Source organism: Anoplopoma fimbria, chromosome 2 (genome assembly GCF_027596085.1).
Source record: "Anoplopoma fimbria isolate UVic2021 breed Golden Eagle Sablefish chromosome 2, Afim_UVic_2022, whole genome shotgun sequence".
Lineage (NCBI taxonomy): Eukaryota > Metazoa > Chordata > Actinopteri > Perciformes > Anoplopomatidae > Anoplopoma > Anoplopoma fimbria.
Window position 1 is genome coordinate 14,375,122 of NC_072450.1, and position 19,795 is coordinate 14,394,916.

The 19,795-nt window shown below is 40.1% G+C and overlaps 1 protein-coding gene across 1 annotated transcript in view; it reads left to right on the plus strand.

Annotated features, from left to right (window-relative positions):
• The window catches only part of kif26ba (kinesin family member 26Ba), a 77,487-nt gene that overhangs the window by 29,742 nt on the left and 27,950 nt on the right, over positions 1-19,795 (plus strand). Inside the window, 2 exon segments of the mRNA XM_054616999.1 lie at positions 4,062-4,246; positions 10,843-11,050. Coding sequence (XP_054472974.1) covers positions 4,062-4,246; positions 10,843-11,050 — 393 coding nt within the window.

Here is a 19,795-nt window from a genome sequence, read left to right on the forward strand (position 1 = left end):
ATTTAATGAATCAAAAATAATCAAATTTGCAGAGACAGAAGCTGTGGGGGAGTAAAGAATATTAATGAACCAATGAAAATTACTGAAACCAATAAGGGATTAAAAAAAAATCTTTATTTATGCTATCTAAAAAGGCCTTACTAAGAGCTCTAAAACTACATCACAATATTTAATATTCCGAAATGTCCTGTCCAACATAAACTAAGTCAAATTGCTGGATTTAACTTTACTCCACTGATGGGGAGGCAGTCTACTCTGAGGAGTGGTGCAGTTTACACTCTTATCCCAGTGTTTTTACAGGCATGCATGCATAAGGTGCTTAGCCTCCCAACAATGGAACTCTATTTCCCCTAGAGAAATAAGGAAGTAATACAATTTACTGTTGTGACTTCTTACCACCTCATATATGGGGTAAAAACATATGCAGTCACTCATTGAAGGCGGGGCAACAATGGCGTTTCTAAAACATTTCCAGTCGACATGTCAGTCAGTACATGTTGTGTACATATGTACAGATGTTGATATGAGACATTAACTATTTAATTTCACCAGAGGGTGCCTCACCTTTGCTCTCTCTCTTTCTACCTATTATTTACTCCCCCTCTTTCATTTATTTTGTGTCTTCGCTCTCCCTATATTTCATTTCCTTACAACACGTCTTGTTTCATGACCATTTTCTGTGTCCTATTTACTTACTTGCTTTCTTTTCTTAGATTTTCTGTCTCCCTTACACTATGTTTCTGTAATTCTATCTCTGATGTAGTCTAAATGAAAACTCCGTACCATCCGATTGCAATTTTTTTTTTGTGTCTCCCCCCAAGTTGCTCCTCTACTTTCATCTTGAAAAGGCAGTCTCTCTCTCTTTGTCTCTGTCTGAAATTTAAGGCACACATTTTATAGTGTTTTTCTTGTAACATGTGGTTGGAAAAGGTTGGAAAATAGGGACAGATGATGAAGGTGAGCGCTGGGGAAATGACATTTGTGTTATAATGAAGATGGATGAGTCTGTTTTTACCTGTTTCTAAGAGCAGATAGAGGGGTGTTGATAACTGCTCTAGTGTAGAGAAAACGGAGAGGATGAGAGTGACAGAACAAGTGTTTGAATGTTATTTTATCACCTCTTTCTAGGAAAAATCTGATAACATTCATGAAAGTCCCTCATTGACACTCTCAGGACCAGGTGTGTATAAAACGTGGTCAGATGCTGAATTTTTCATTGATCTGCTGCATGATTTTCAACACATTTGGCTGTTGTATTATCTGCAGCACTCTCTCTGTCCTAGTATTATCCATATCCTTGTGTCTCCTGCTGCTATGACCTAATATCCCCATAGGGATCATTAAAGTTTCATCCAGTGTAATTTAATCTAATTTATGGTAAAATGGAGAGAGAGGAACTCAGCCTGTGTGTCCTGTGGGAAAATCTGAATGGAACAAGTGCAACAACATCATAAGAACAAACCCCAACAACAAAAACATAATTCATTTCAATGACTATATTACCCAAAATGCCATTAGTGTCAATACATTAGCCAGGTGACCATGCGGTAATGGGGTCTATCATGCCATCCATCCAGTTTCTGGGTGCAGTATTTCAGATGCAGAACTAATTTGACAGCTCTCTTATAATAGCCGGTTTAATGAGATGCATGAAGTGAATTATCCACCAGCACACCACTGTTTCAGACAGAGTAGCACAGCAAACCTTTTGGAATCTCATAATAGTATGAAATGAATGAGGACGTGGTTTTTGAGCTTTTTTGGTGATATTGGAGCTGCAGCTGAGTAAAACAAAGAGTCTGTCCCATCCTTGCGACCTGAAATGCTGACAGGCACATATTATTCAACCACCTTTACTCCAGTTTTCGGCTCACATTATAATAGCCCTCTGTGGGAACATTTCTCCCCCACCATACTGGTAGTTTTCCTCTTCCCATTTATCAGGACAAATGGGTAGCGAGTCCAAATGCACAGGTATTCCATGTAGCTCACTGAACCCTTATTCCATATAGTCATGACTTCTTTAATAATGCAGGGGGAGCAAGCTAAGCCTGAGCATTTGAAATGCGTATAGGTGCACAGGGGGAATGGTATATAAACTATAGAGGCATCTCATTTACAATAGGTAATTTATCAAGACAGTGGGCTGCATGCTTGGACCCCAGGAGCCCTCAGCATTAAATACACGCACAGTGGAGCTGATTTACACACGCATACACATAGGTGTAGAGAAGTGCATAGACATGCTCACAATAGATGTACATGCTCTCAGATTTACACATACAAGCTTTAGGTCCTTTAATAGAGCGTAGGGTAATGATTTAGGGTGCTATGCTGTCTGCTTGCTGGCAGCACATAAAGAACTATTATCAATAATCCATATCTATTTCACGAATGGGTCGCCTACAAGCACGCACACACATGCCTATGCATGCACATTAACACTCACACATCTGTGCACACAATGGCAAACTAATGCAACACACACTCTCATACAAAGCTGTTGAGTGTGTCCATCCTGGGAGAAGGATCTCTCCTCTGTCGTTCTCCCAGAGGTTTCTTCCTTTTTTCTCCCTGTTAAAGGGTTTTTTTTAGGGGAGTTTTTCCTGTGCCGATGTGAGGGAAGGACAGAGGATGTCGCATGTGTACAGATTGTAAAGCCCTCTGAGGCTAATTTGTAATTTGTGATTCTGGGCTATACAAAATAAACTGAATTGAATTGAATTGAATATAAATGACTGTGTGTGTGTCTTAAGTATCTTATCTGGACCAAAGACCCACACTCACACATAAGCAACAAAATTTAAAATCTATCCCTACGTTCATATTGACAAGAAGCAGAGATAAGTAGATTTGGGACAAAAAAAAAAGTGCTTTGCTCTATATGTGTTTGTAACAAGGACGCATATCAATGTAATATATTTGCTAGATATCTAGATACATACACACAGTGCAAATAGATAGGAGGTGTCCAGTGGTCTAGTGGTTAAGGCATATTCCATATAATCACAATGTTCAACTTTGTACACTTCATACAGTATATATTTACAATATACCATACATCTGATGAAACAGTAACTCACACAGGCACAGCAAATTTAATTTCTTTGCAGTGTTATAAGTTAAGTGTTCTCTCTCTTTGTCCCCACTGTCCTTCTCCCCTGAATAGTATCTAATAAAAGACAAATGCCCTGAAGGATGATCCAATAATAAAGGAGAAATGTGAATAGCTTAAGGTGGCAGAGCAAAGGGGCAGAGAGAATGAAAATGAATGAGCAAATGATATAAAAAGTAAGAGAACAAAGGGTGAAAGAGAAGGCGGAGGCATTAGGTTAAATGAGGAAAAACTGAGACAGGAGGGTGTGTTTGTTTATTTGTATTTGTCTATGTGGGACCCAGACAACATTGTGCTGCTGGTCCACGAGAGAGTTTATCTGCTGTCTGTCTGCCAATAAGAACACAGACAAATCACACACATACACACACTTGAAATAAACATGAATAAAAAAAATCTCTTTACATAAGTGAACTATGCCATGTTGAAGATAAACGTTGTAGACAGTTAACATAAACTGTCCAAAAGTCACACTTTTTTCAAAATAATAAATCAATAAATATCAGAGAATAAAGGGAGGTTTGACAGTGTTGGAAGTCTTTTGAAAGATTGATGGGTAGTTGGTGAATTGTAAGTACTTCTGAAGCCAAAAACCCATCAGAATACACAAATGAATGGACATTCATTATTCTTAAATAGGAAGCTAAATGTGTGTGGGAAACCAACTCTGGTTTCTCATCTGACCATCTAGAAAGGAAAATGGGCAGAGATTTACTGATGTATACTGTAATGTGTGTGTGTGTGTGTGTGTGTGTGTGTGTGTGTGTGTGTGTGTGTGTGTGTGTGTGTGTGTGTGTGTGTGTGTGTGTGTGTGTGTGTGTGTGTGTGTGTGTGTGTGTGTGTGTGTGCGCGTGTCTTTCTTTCAAAAAAACACAGGCACACACAAAAAACATGTTATTTCCTGCGACTTCAGCAATAAACGTTTTTCATTTCTGTCTCTCATCAGATCTCCCAGATGATCTCTGAGGACTCCAGAGAAGGTTTGACCGAGGCGGCCCTGAACCGCTACAACACACACTCGCCATCACACACCAATTCAACCGCACACACAAACTCGCCCTCTCACACGCCAGCTGTAACCACAACTGCGCCGACCACCACCACGTCTGCTGCCGCGTCCTTCTTTGCAAGGTAAGAAGCATTCAGATCAGAGCACCACACAGGTAACCAATGTGACATGTGATGATGATCACCTGACTTCCTGTTTTATCTGATCTCAGCCACAAAGCACCAGCATGCTGGTCTGTTATTTGGCAATCTTTCTAATATTATTGGTCATGAGGTACAGTATATGCTATTCTGTATTATTTTGGGACTAATCTGAAGTGTCAACTGAGAACTCTACAATTTGAGTGAATGAAACAAAACCAGACTGAAAGGTTTCTAGAGAATCACAACATTGATATGAACACTGTGGCACTGTAGTTTGTTTAATCGTACAAAGGTTATTTTTTCGGATTTAGCTGCATTATGGGGACTAGAATAATCCTTATTACAGAGAATGTTATGCATGATAACTTCAGCAAAAACAAGGGTGTGAGATGTATTTTACCAGGTCCTTTGTGCCAGATTAATCTTTAGGTTTGGTTCATGGACATCCACACAGTCTGGCTGCTCACGCTGATGTCTTTTAAATTGTCTAAGCAAGCAGAAAGAATGAAAGAATGGGAATACAAACTAACAACTACATTGTAAAATGTTGTAAATGAAGTTGTTAGAAAAAATGAAATAGTGTTATATATTGAGCTTAAGCGTACTTACTTATTTTTTAGTGTGTTTATTCATAAATCACCTATCCAGTCAGCGGCCGTTGATGAGCCGTGTAATCGAAACTAGAGAAATGCAGAGTGACACGACATAAATAAGACACGGGTAATCTGGGTAAATTATTGATGAATAAACATGGCAAGCTCGAAATGAATGGGTAAATTATTAATGCGTAACACAAGACTATGAGTGTGTCACAGTGTCTGAAGTATTGCTGAGACGTCATATCTAATGAGCTGCTTTAAATCACATTTTGAATGATATCGTTTTTCCTCCTCACTTTCACACATACACTCTCCTCTCCTCTTCTCTCCTGGTCTGCACATTCCTGTGTTTTGTTCTTGTCTCTGTTCTCCAAATCTGAAGATAACTCAGTGTGTGTTTGATAGATGAGTGATGTGCTTCAGTGTGGCAGACAAAGTGCTGTCTGGCTTAGAAGCACCGGTGACCAGGCGCAACTCGTAAATTATATGGGAACGCACACAAACACTTGTGCGCACACTCTTTCTTTAGCTTTGTTTCTATGACCCCCTGAACTTCCAGGTACAAGGCCATTTCACACACAGACACACACACACACACCCTCCTCCACACATCTGGTTGACATTCCAAACATACAACCAGCTGTCTTTGGGACGATTTATGAGCATTAACCTTCTAAGTGAAAGCCCAGGGTTTCATGGTACAGGTGTCACTGTCTGTGGATATGTGTGTGTGCAATGTGTGTGAGTGTGTATGTGTGTGTGTCTGAGTGGCTGTCAGTCCAACTCTCCTGTTTCAGGCTGTATAATTACTGTAGATCTTCAACACTGTGGTATGTCATTTCCTCGTAAACCCACTTTAAAAAAGTGTCAGTGTGTTTGCTTTGTTTGCTTTTCAAAATTCACATACACAAATGCACAGTTTGTCTGCAATTGTTCTGACATTTGTGTGTGTGTGTGTGTGTATGTAGTGGGATTTCAGTTTAATTGGCAAATGGCAACAATGTACACTCTGTCACCTTTTGTGTGTGTGTTTATGGTCGATGGATTCAGCCATGCAGTGCTGGTAAATCCCATGGCTGTCTTGGTCTTTACTCTCAGACGTGGACTGCATACAGACATTCTTATTACGCACATGCACAATCTCCCTTTTGCTCACCGTCTGCACACAGCGGAATCCCTCTGTCCCCCACATTTCCTCTTACCTGATCCTTTTCTTCCTCCAGATCCTCCTCTTTCTATCCCTTCTCTTGTCTACATCTAATTGCTTTATGTTTTGCTCTCTACTTTCTTATACTCCTCTCCTCCTTCGCTTATATTCTTCTCGTCTCTTTTCCAGCAATTTCTTCGTCTCTACACTGACCTTTTCTTTACCTCTACTAATGTGCATGAGAGTAATATCTAGCATTAGTACCGATCTGTCTGTGAATATGTCACACTCACACGGTAAAGCTCCATTTTCCCTGTGCTGCAGTGGCCCTCTGGGGACGCCGGGCGAGAGGATAGAGACATGCTGTACGTGTGTGTGTGTGTGTGTGTGTGTGTGTGTGTGTGTGTGTGTGTGTGTGTGTGTGTGTGTGTGTGTGTGTGTGTGTGTGTGTGTGTGTGTGTGTGTGTGTGTGTGTGTGTGTGCATGTGTGCATGTGTAGGCTCTCCCTCACTGGGGGATGGGAGTTTCTATCAGTGCCGATTTTTTCCTGCATGCTCCAAGGATTTGATCTTTGGGGGATTTGGCGTGGTGTGTGTGTGTGTGTGTGTGTGTGTGTGTGTGTGTGTGTGTGTGTGTGTGTGTGTGTGTGTGTGTGTGTGTGTGTGTGTGTGTGTGTGTGTGTGTGTGTGTGTGTGTGTGTGTGTGTGTGTGTGTTTACAGAGGTAGCAGAGTAAATTAATATGTCCCAAGTGAATCGGTGGATTGGGAAGGCGTTGTTATTTTTATGGACACAGGGTGGCTGTGAAAATGCTGTCTCGTTCTCTGTTTACCTCTTGCTGCTTTGCTACAAAAATGGTGTACTCCATCAAAATGATAATTGGCCACTAAGGATGCACCACTCATAATGGATGATTGAGGATTTAAATATCAACTGCCCGATCACATCACAACCACATTTATTGTTGTTGTTGTTGTTTTGCTCATTTGTCAAATAAGCAAAAGCAAATTTAACTATTTTATCCATGCAATAAAAGTAAAAATACTGAAAGCTCACAAACTTTAGTTTCTGAAATGAGTAATTAGTTTAGTTAGAAACTGTTTTACACATCACACAAAAGGGGTGGGGCTTTATGCTGTAATGAAACACATTTGGTTCAGTCAGATTAGTGACCCGCTCGGTTATCTACAGTATCGCAGACCAACATGTGTATGTTAGAGCACACATGAGCCAGAAGTATCATGTGGCCATCGTAACCCCCATGTTGAACACAGACATGTATTAATATTTTAGTGCTCAGGCTTTGTGTTCCAGTATAGCATGTCAGATGGCATCTTAATAGGAAGCAGGAAATGTGTAAATTGGAGGCTATATGTGCATGTAGATACATAGATAGTGTCAGTCAAGCCAGTCTTCTGTCCATGCAAGCCTTGTTGACCCCCCACGACAAACACACACACACACAAACAAAGACAAAAACACACACACACCATCCACAAACACACCATTGCTCTCTGTCCCTTCCTATATCTCCCTCCACTGACGGTCTGTTAAATAGAATGTAATTAGCTACTGAGCCAACAATATATTCCAGAGACACCAGTCATAAATCAGCTGTGTGTGTGTTTCGAGTGAGTCTTGTATGTACGTGTCAAGTGAAAGTCTTTGTAGTTGTTTGGAAGGGAGAGTTAAACAAAGCATAAGCATGTTAGTAGCCGGACTGTCTTTGACCTGTGCTGTGTTCTAACAAGAGAGAGACACAGGAAGAGACAGAGGGTAAGAGAGGCGAGGATGGGTGAAGGGATCAATACGTATAAGAACGGCTGAATGGCCGGTGGGATGGATGGGTGGAGAAGAAGGCAAAGGATGAAGGGATAAAAATAATGAGGGGGAGAGGAATAAAATAGAGGGAAAGATAAGGGGATGATTGTTGAGATGGAGGGGGGAGAGTGGAGGAATTAAGGAAGGGAGGCTTGAGGGGACAGTGGAAGAGCTGATGGGTAGAGAGATGGAGAGGACGGATGGAAAACAAGCGCCCTTCACTTTAGGGTTAGATTGGAATAGGTCCACTCGACCAAATCCCAGGCCACTTGTCATTAAACGCTACCAATTAGGTGGCGTTTGTGTGTGTGTGTGTGTGTGTGTGTGTGTGTGTGTGTGTGTGTGTGTGTGTGTGTGTGTTGTGTGTGTGTGTGTGTGTGTGTGTCTACCATGCTTGAATTGTGCCATAGATTACACCAGTCAGGGTGAAAGAACAAAAATAGTAGAATAACAGCTCCCACACACATATGAATATATGCATGTAACGAAATTCATGTAGCTGATGGGTTTGAAGGATCTATCATAAAAACAATCACAAAAAAGCTATTGTTGCCCAGGGAGCAAGTGGGAATCTCCAGAAACAGAGTTACCGTGAAGGAATCCATCATAGTCATGTCTCATCCATCAAGCACCAGCACTGCAGCAGTTACAGCAGCCTGTTGTTTCCATTGTTACATAGAAACCAAATGTAGATTTTAATTCCAGCACATCTTTCTTAAACTTCTTGAGCCATTTTATGATGAAGATGAAGCCACTATTTTGACTCACACCAGTGTAATTTTTAAGATACAGTGAATTTGTGCACCTCATGTATCCTCATGCTACATGGGAGGATTTGAGCATTCAGGTTATACAATAAGAAACCCCGTAACTGCTTTTAATTTGCATTTGATGCAATATGTATGCACACATAGCTGGCACACAATGAAAAACCAATTAGTGGTCTTCTCGTGGAGCTTTGTTTCAAACAGTATGTGCATCCACACACACATCCACAGTCATAAACACGCACCTACACAGATTCACACACACAAATCTCTTGGGAGAGCTAGTCAAATGGTGAAATGCTTCGTCGTTCTCCGGGTCACTGAATCCACTTCTCCTCCCTTCTCCTCCCTTCTCCTCCTCCCTCCACTTGCATTGCCCCTCCCTCACTCTCTCTCACTCTCTCTGCCTTTCGCTGACTCCCCCCCTCACTCTCATTTCTGTAACCTGCTGCAGTTAATTGAAAGCCAATGGTGTGAGAATATGGCTCTTTGACAGAGAGTGTGTCAGGGCGCAAGGTCTTCTCTCTATCTCGCTCTCTTTATAATCAAAGAAATATATGTGAGGATAGATTAAAGTAGAACGGAGCAGAAAATCCTTGCCAGAGCAGTTTTAAAGGTCCTCTATTTCATCACGTCGTCAATACTGCTGCTGCGTGTAACTCGGTTTGTCAGCAAATCTGCTTGTTCGAATTGTGGCTTCATAAATTGTAGAAAAGGAATAACATCGACACATACAAATATTTTTTACTAATGACAATAAATCATGTTAGCTGAATAACTGCCTGCAGATTTACTGTCCCTGGGTTTCCCGCAAGATCACTCCCACTTAATCTTTATTCACCTCTCTGCACAACCATGGTCAATGTGGCCAATGCTTTTGTCAGAATAAAAACAATATATGATAAGCTATGCATCCATACACCTTATTATCTATATATGATTAACTACTCAACTTGGCTGCCTTTTTTAGATGGATTGAACCAAATAATGAAGTTTCCCAGGTTAAAACTGTTAAGTTCAGCAACATCTCTTCTGTCTGTTGCTCCAGTTGATACAGTAAACCTGTCTACCAGGTGTTGTATTTTTTTTTCTTACTGTACTGGTGTACTTTTGTTTTTTTATATTAGTTGGCCCTATTGCTCCATTAATTTGGCCAACAAAAATTTTCAAAGTTGAAGAAATCGGAGTTTCACTGCCATCATGAGAAACGTAAGGTTAACGTATTATTAAATAATTAAAAACAAATATAAAGTTTAGAGAGGAAATGTCTCTTTTGCGGAACTGAAACGTAACAGAGGGCTCCAGACGCTGCTGTTTTGCAACAGGTCACAGGTCTTGAACCATTGGAAAATCTTATACAATGCATTTTATTCAATACCTATATATTTTTAATTTTAAATCATAAACTCAAGATAAATGTAGAGGAGTGATATTTCCCTCTGAATTGAATTGAAATAGAAGCATAAAGTAGCATTAAATTGAAATATGCAAGTCAATTACAGGTACCAAATAAATCCTTAAGTTAAGCACTTGAGTAAATGTGTCTTCCTTCCACAGGTGCTTGGTAATAACTGTCGCCTGTTTACTATTTTTTTTCATTTGAATTCTGTCTATTATATGGATATGCAGGGTTTCTGCAGGGGAAGAGAGTTAAAAAAAGGGAGGAGAAAAAGTTATACACTAGAGATGATGTGAAGTATCTTTGTGCTGAGAGAGGCAGACAGGAAGAAATTGCTGTGTTGAAGTAAGAAATGAGGAAGGAGACAGACGCGAGACAGCGAATAAGGAGAATCTGAATGCAGAATAGATGGAGTATAAATATAATATCTAGTGGCTCTTTTTAAGCTGAATGCCGTAGGGAATTGAGCGGCAAGAAAGCAAAATGAACCACTCCCAATCCAGATGTTGCTACATCTGTAAACAGCAGTGTGTGCATGTGTATGTGTGTGCACATCAGTGTGTTGAAGGGAGTGTAATCGAGCTCAATTCTGCAATTAGCATATTTGCCAATTGCAGTGGTGGTACTGTGGCAAACTATGAGGATGTAATTATAGACCCATGTGTGCATGAAAATGTGCCACCATCCTCCCTGTCCCTCCTCATCTCCTTATATTTCTTTATTTAAACTACTGAGTGTGTGGAGTATTGTTTTACAGTGATAAAGTGCCATATATAGTTTAAACATATTCATTTAATTGACTGGCTTCTCTCCTTTCCTCTTTCTCTCTGCTTTCCTCTCTCAGAGCTGCACAAAAGTTGAACTTAGCATCCAAGAAGAAGAAGCAGAAGACCGCAGCAGTCGTGGCCCCAGTGACATCATCCTCCCCGTCATGTGACCCCCCTATGTTCCCCACCAATTTTAGCTCCGCCCTGTTGATGGCCCCTCCCCCGGCTCCACCCTGCCTTCTCCGTGCAGCCAACAAAATCAAAGATACCCCAGGGCTTGGAAAGGTAAAGGAAAAATACTTCCTTAAAGTCTTCCATAAAACATATAGTTAGTGTTTCTCTATGGTTGTCCAAATCACAGTTATATGTCACTTATTTCAGAAAATGGAGAATTAATATTCATTAGCTTATATATTTTTATCTTTGCTGGTTCGGAATGTAGTTTATTTCATATCACAAGTTGGAGGACAGTTTAACGTTTTAGATTAAATACATTTATTTTCATTTTTGAATTGTTCAGCACATGTCTTTTTTGTTGCCTTATTAGAGATAGATCCATTTTGTTGAGTATGCAGGTACTGGTGCTATGACAAGAAAGTGTTGATTTAGTTTATTAATTTAATTTAAACTATTTGTAAGTAGCCTGGGTTTCAGTGTCAGTACTTGGTGATTTCGTTTTATTCACTGGAAGGTTTAAAAATATTGAGCTGTAGTATCTCATCATGACTTGGCCAGTTTGTCTAAATATATGAACTGGTGTGTGTGTGTGTCCCCTCTGTACTATACTGGAATGCAGGCTAATGGTTACCACGGTAACACATCTCAGGCTGACAAAAGTCATCTGTCACCATTGCCAACGGTTGATGGAACACGCTTGTGTGTGGATGTTGTGGATGTGAGGGGGTTTCATGCTTCTCAAGTGTGTGCAATATTGATCGTCCATGTAATGAGTTTTTAGTGCCCCCTCCTCCACAGTTTGAGTGAGAGGCTCACTGATTCTGTGTGTGTGTGTGTGTGTGTGTGTGTGTGTGTGTGTGTGTGTGTGTGTGTGTGTGTGTGTGTGTGTGTGTGTGTGTGTGTGTGTGTGTGTGTGTGTGTGTGTCACTGCTAGAAAAAGAATGACTATGGAGGACAAAATCAAACAGACATCAAACAGCCGTGTGTCCATTACAGTACACAGAGAGTGAAAGGGACCCCACTGTTCTGTTGTGATTTTGAGTCTGAGTATGAAACTGTGAGAGCGCTTCACAGCTAGTTGTGCATATTGTGTCTGTGAGCCCTGTTGTGTCTATCTGTCTGTATTTGCTTGCATTCATGTGTGACAATGTTGGACTGTTGACAGTGAGGATGAAGACAGAAACCGGGGGAGAAAGAGGGGCACGACATGCAACAAAGGCTTGAATCAACCAGGGAAGTTGCAGTAATGTAGATGTACTGTAACCATTTGGTCTGTGGGGTCGAAAGTACCTTTACCTTACTAACGTACTTAAGTACAATTTTGAGGTACTTGTACTACCTATGAATTTCAATTGTCTGCTCCTTTATACTTCTAAACTTCTACAAGTCAGAGGCAATTATTATACTTATTTATTTGATAATTAAGTTACTAGTTACTGTCCAGATTCTGATAAAGAATAGAAAAATATAATCCACAAATACATCTTGGCATTTGATCCCCAGCTACACATTAGTATATGAAGTAATTTAAACTATGAAATGATATGAATACTTTGAAATTTATCAACTTCAAATTTATCACATTTATCAGCTACAGTGGACTAACTTTTGTTCCAAATCCCTCACAGACACAATAATGTGGGTTATGTCTGACTATAGACTGTCTATATGAAGTGGACGGAGTCACTGTGTCTACACCCATTGGTTTTTTTGCCTGCAGTTTTGAAACATCAAGTTCATAATTTTGGCCGTCTTCATCTTGGCTTTTTGCAACCAGAAGTTACACGGTAAGGTGGAGCTAAGTACAACCCAACACTAAATAAGTGACAAAAAATTCATGGCACTTCCGCAGAGGTTTTCACTTTTTCACCTTTCAGAACTGGAGGTTGATGCCTGGGTCCGACACATGATTGTTGCTACTTGTTTCCCATATTTTATGTCACTCGCCCCTGCCTGTTATCATACATAACATATTTCAGTAATAACAAATAGTCAAAATTCGTTATTTCTAACAATTAATTTATAGTCAAATACATTTTTAAAGTCGCAAAGATAAAGCCCCATTATATATAGACACGATAGCCATGTCGGCAGAAATGCTTTCACATGAGAAACATTTTTTACTTCTAGTCTAGAAATCTCAGTCATATTTAGTTCAGGCTTTTCATATTTTATTTGTATTTTTTGTGCAACTGATTATTTCATTTTTTTGTGGTAAGCTTCATCCCTCCTCAGAGTCTCTATCTCAGTTTCTGTCCATATGGAGGTGACAGATGTCCCCTCAGTTGCCACGGAGACAGATTCACACTCTCACATTTACAAGCACACTCACACACAAAGCAGCCAAATTATACTGACATTATACACCCCTACACTACACGCCCATATACAGTATACATTATAAACCACATACACACAAACCGTCTTCACCGTCTGTCTGTCTTTCATTCTGGCTTCTGTTTCATCCCACTATGATCTTCTGGGATCTTGTGATTGCAGTGATTAGCTTGTCTGGCCGGCCGTGCTGTGTACAAATACCTGCTGCTACTACTGTTTAATTACAACTGTCAGACAGCCCCCTTGTCACAGTCATGTGGACGTCTCACAGTAATCATTCTGGTGTGATCTGTGTTATGGTGAACCTTTGAATAAGGCGTCCAGTTGTTTTAGCTACGTACCCACTCTTCCTGTTGACCTACTGGCAGACGGCTCCTTTCCTAAATCAAATGCGACAAATGGAGAATTACAAAAAAAACAGGATCTGAAGAGCACATGTCTTTATGTCATTGTTAATGGAGGAGCTTTACATTTTGGGAAATGCGCTAATTCACTTTCATGATATGACTTTGCATGACAAGATGGATACTATTTTCATATTTGTCCGATACATATAAAGCAACGCCAAGAGAATGTTAGGTTATAAGAAGAAGCTTAATGAAAAAAGGGAGAAACCTTGGCTCCCATTCAAGAAATGTCTGTAACGTAACCTCCATTAAACCGCCACCTCTTTTTAGTTTTTGTACGGATTAAACAAACAACAAATTACTTGTTCATTTTGGATTCTTAATGCTAATCTTGGCAACGTGTTTTCTGGCCTTAACGTCTTGATTCTGGATATTCTTTTTTTTTTTTTAATAGACTATATTTAACCTGATGTTATCCTTACCAGCAACCATGCAGCAAACGCCTAGTAACAAAAATTTAAAGGGGCTGGACCAAGCTCCTAAACAACTTGCAGTGTTTAGGAGCTTGGATGACTTTTTGGTACGTGCACCATACAAACCAAGCTTTAGCTGGCTCACATTGCTGTGGTTTGGAAAGAAATGGGGAATAAAATAAGGACAGGACATTGTACCAAGTCAAGAAAATATTCTGGTATTTGGAACATAACAAGCCTCTCCTGTGAAATCAATTTTAGCTTGCCAAGACCTAACACACACACACACACACACACACACACACACACACACACACACACACACACACACACACACACACACACACACACACACACACAGACAGACACACAGACACACAGACACACAGACACAGAAAATGGATGTGGTGACATTTCTCCAGTAAAAATGTCACCTGCAGTGGGGGTCGGCTCCCTGCTGAAATGGCATTTGCACACATTCACAGTCACACACACACACACGCTCACAGGCTTGCATGCTCACCAATTTATAGGATTAGAGTGTACAATGAAAGATGTCAAGGAAGCGGCAAAGCCCCTGGTGGAAGAGTGTACGATACATCCTGCAGAATACATGGGCTTGTCTGCCAGTGTGATGGGGGTTTAGTGTTCTCCCAGATGTTAATATGGCAGAAAACAGATTGAGACATCACATGTAAAGCCAGGGGAAATCAACCTGCACAGGTCAGATGTACTGGCTGTGTCTGTGTGTGTTACAGAGAGAGAGAGAGAGAGAGAAAGAGAGGGATCAGCGTAGGATGTATGCCTCACTGGACCTCTCTGACTGGCGTCTGTATCTCAAACTCCCCTCTGTTATTTCTATACACAGTGCTTCTGTACATGTGTTGTTGGTAAGCTCGGTTTCACTTTAATCAAGTCAACCAGCTGGGAGCCTTCCATTCAGACCCCTGACTGCTGGGGGAGATTTGTATCAGTCGAGGAAATTAAGCTGTGTATATATTATCACTTAGAAAACCAACTGCAGAGTTACATACAGCAGAGACTGCAAATGACACTTTTTTTGAGCTGTCAGATGAAAACAAAATATATGAAAAATACAGAGGATGTCGAAAGATTGAATAAAGCCAATCCTTATCTGTAATTAAGAAAGACATCTCATTTTCTTTATGCTTTCAATGCATCTTTATCAGCTTTGGGCTTCAGCAAAGTTTGCAAACAGAATAAGTGAGTGTAATTTAGCAGCAATTGAGAGACTGGGGCGTTAGTGCATACTGTGTATGACTGCTGAACTTTGGAGTTATTATTTTTCCCTGTCCAAACTGCATTCACTGTCATTTAACTTTACAGAAAATATCTCTCTATGTCAGTCTGCCTGTCGGTCGGTTCACCACCGGTCCAGACTGATTCTCAATCTCGAATCCAATACATCTCATCAACTATTGGATGGATTATCATTCAATTTGGAAAATACATTTATGTCCCTTCAGGATTAATTGTAGTAACTCTGGTGATCCCTTAATTTAATCTAGGGCCATTGTAAGGTCAAATTTTCTATTTGTCAAATACTTGGTTTATGACAAAGTAGCTGCAAAAGGTGAATATGGGTATTGCTTTTAGCCAACTATTGAACAGATTGACATTTGAATGCCATTTATGTTCTCCACAGGTCAAATTATATATATATTAATTTATATTTGTATTATTTATTTATTTATATATTAAATACCACTTATGAGTGTTTAACTTAACCTCCAGCAACATCATCAGGTCAAATTCATCCAGTTCTTAGTTTTATGGCCAAATGCATGCAAAACCAATGACACTACCAGGGAGTTTCTGCTGTTCTTTATGTTTAGTGCTAATTGGCAAATATTAACACGTTAACATGTTAAATAGTTAATATTACCTGCTACACATTAGGTTGTTAACATTGTATTTATCAACACGCTAAACTAATGGTGGGTGAGTTGTTATCCTGAAGTCAGTATTTAATTCAAGGTTTCTTTCTTATTGTAAATCCATGAGAAAAACTGACCCAGAAGTTGTGATTCCACAGTTTGGCCACTATGTAAAATTTGCATCAAAGCCTGGCACTTTTCCAGGGGGCCTGCTGCAGCCTCACAGAGGCGCTGGCATGTCTTGTTCAAGGCTGGATCACAAATACATGAGCCATGTCACAGTTGCCCCGGGGCTTTCAAAGTCATCTGTAAGCTCTTTGCTGCACTTCACCCTCAGTTCTGTATCATCACTGATTTACATACAGTTTAAATATCTGAAAAAGGATGAGAAATATGATCAAAATGTAAAGAAAGCTAATATGGGGAGATCTGTCTTCTCTTCTCTCCCCTCATCTCTCCTATCTATGGTTAAGTCTTATCTTTTCCCTTTCCATCCCTTTATCCCCACCCTCTCTGCTCTTCTCCATATCTGAATGAGACTGTGGGAGATTTTTTCCAGCTCTTTTATCCCTGCAGCCAACATTTTTCTCACACACACACACACACACACACACACACACACACACACACACACACACACACACACACACACACACACACACACACACACACACACACACACACACACACACACACACACCACACACACCACACACCACACACAGACACACACACACTGCGACTTGACCTTGGGGGAAAATGATGCCATGACAGCTAATCAATTTTTAATAGCAGCAACGATCCCTCTCAGGCCACAAGCTGTGTGCATCTGTGTCGTGAGTGAGCATGTGCAAGTGCTTTTTCCACAGGCATTTGTGTGTCTTCATGCCTATTTGGGTGTCTGTGTGTCTTGTATCTAAATGAGGGAGTGAGTCTGTTATGGGTATCCAGTAGCCACTTTGTCCCACCTTGTAGCTGAAATATTAATGCTGTCAGCATTACACACCCACACACGCACAGACTTCACTGTTTCCTACTGTATTCTCTGTGTTTGCGTTGGTGTGTGTTAGTCTGTAAATGTAGGCGTATGTTGCTCACAATGCTGAAATTGTAAAGCCTTCTGAGATAAAGTTTTGATATATATAATAAAGGCTATTTATATTAAATGGACGTGAAATAGATTTCAATTTCTTTCTTCAATCAAAACAATAATTTGCTATGAAATGCTTTTGCCATTAACCATATTAAAAGACTGCAGGGGCGTAAAATAAGTTTGGTTTCAGAAGTGGGGGGACTATGTAAAAAAAGGAAAATATAAGTAAATAGCATATATTTAGGATTTAGTTTGTGGTGGTGTTGAACAGTATTGTGTTATACAGAGATAAGTTTCTGTTATTTAGCCTACCCTCACTGATATAAATAGAATATGAGAACAACGTTCAGAGAGACTTTATAGTCCAGTAATGACAATCAGCTTCCTTATTAAATTACTATAATGTACCAACAACATTGTGGACAATAATTTCAACTATTTGTCTCAGCCCTGGTTATGCTACTCCTGTGCCTCCCATCCCTCCAGCGGGATCAGCAATACGACCTCTGTCTCCAGCAACGTGGTGTTGGCTCCCATGGCAAGCATTAAGAATAACTATACAGAAATAGATGATCTTCTCGCTGATGGTCTTATTACTAATCATATAGAGGCATCAGTATTTCATTTAGACCAGTTATAAGGTCCTCACAGTAACCTAACAGCGATTGTCCAGCGAGATGTTATCCAAAATAACAAGGCTATGTTTTTTCACTATTTCCGTATAAAAGAGGCCTTTTAGGTGATATAGTGGCTCATCTTTGTTGAACTATACCATAATTCAAACCTCAGAGCTGTAAGATCTATGCAGTACTTCCATCTGAGGATACTGTTTTCTGAGCTGGAATGAATAAATTGCTTAAAATTAGAATTGATCTGAAGCCTAAACGTGCAATTCCCATATGGTATTTGTATCCATCTCTCTGTACATGTGTGTTTTCACAAATGTGTGTTTCTGCAGTCTTTTGGAACCAATTAGAGCTCAGTCTCAGTCTCTTATTGATTTTCCAGCCAATAGTAATGAAGCACCGCTGTGAGGGACTATTGAACAATCTTCTCTCAGCTCGGCCTTGTTTGTTGCTGTTTAGCTGAATTCCTTTACTTAAATTGGCTCAAAGACTTCATTGTGTCCGAGTGTGGTGTATAAAGTGGAGGAACAGGAAGTTATATCCAAGAGAGTGTATTAAGGGGTCAGGTTAGTTTCTCAGGGAAATAAAATAAGACTCCCTGGCTCAACATCTGTCATAGAATGTAACCTTTAGCATGGAAATGAACCTACAAGCAGTTCTAGGTGGGATCAGCAGACCTTTATGTCAGACACAGTGGTATAGTAGTTTAAAACACACACGCCTACACTTTAGTATGCTGAACACAGTAATCTTACCTGCTTAGCGCACATTACAGCAGAACAGAGATATCGATCGTTTCCCAAAAGCAAATGGAAGTTCAATATTCACACAGAGATTTGGGGAAAAAGTCAAAGAAAAACTCACTTCTCAAGCATCTCATCCTCAGCCCTTGTTTTTCTTGGTCTTCATTTCTGCAGCTCACCGCCCTTCATCAGTATTCACTGCAGCATGAAGTGTGAGAGAAGAGAGGAAAGTATAGAACGGAGAAAAAAAGGAGGCTGTGATACGTCTTGTCATTTGTTCTGAAGGGCAGGGAGGAAAAGAGAGACGGAGAGAGGAGGGAGATGAGACAAAGAGAGAACGGAGGGAGCAGTGGGAATGGAGTGGGTGGACAGTGCTATCGAGCGACACAAAGTTTCTCATACATAAAGAGAGACTGAAGAAGGGGAAGGTGTTTAGGTGTTGTGGAAGTGGGAGTTAGGGAGAGCAGCGACAACAAGAGAGGGATGAAGGTATCAGGGATCACACACTGTTAGTGTTGTGTTAGTATCTGGAGAGTTATGAGTGACCCATTTTTCATTTTAGTGTCATCTTTGGCTGTGTTCATGTAGGTGTTATCATTGTACTTTATTGTATTTAATGCAGGCAGGTGCTATTAGCCCCCATGTGTCCAAAGCCATCAATTTTATTTGCTCCAAACCCGGGCACACATTAGGTGGTATATGTGTGTATGTAGCCAACTGAAGGCTATGTATATTTTTGTTAAAACTAACCAAGTAGTTTTGTTGACTAACCTTACCAAACTGCCACTGAAACTGAAAATAATAATAATATTGAAAAAAACAGTAAATAATAAGTCAACTAAATTTAGGGTTCTCATAGGATTAGAACCCCAATCAGGTGACAAACTTAGCCTGACCTTTTCATAAGCCTTAACTTACTCCCTTCACATTGTTTGTCACTATTCAAAAAAGTATTACTGTTACTACTACTGCAACTACTACTAAATCTGTCAGTATTTCAGCTAGCTAACTATTGTTAAATTAAGTAGCACATTCAACGTGTACGGGTATAAATAGCCGAATGGCTGCCTTGCAACTGTTCTCACCTGGGTGTAAATAGACACTTTGTTTAAATAGACACTTTGTATCTGGGTGCAATGAATATTTAAGTTCCTTCCAGGGATTAATAAAGTCAACTATATCTATCTCTCAATATTGTCCTTTATCTTGCTTTTCTGAAACAAACACCACTAACTCCTTCTCTCTCTTCCGTTTTTTTCATTAGAAGAACAAAGAGTCCATTATCTTTGTGTTCCTCCTGCGTGTGTGTGCCTGTACGTCATAGTGGCTGCAGCAC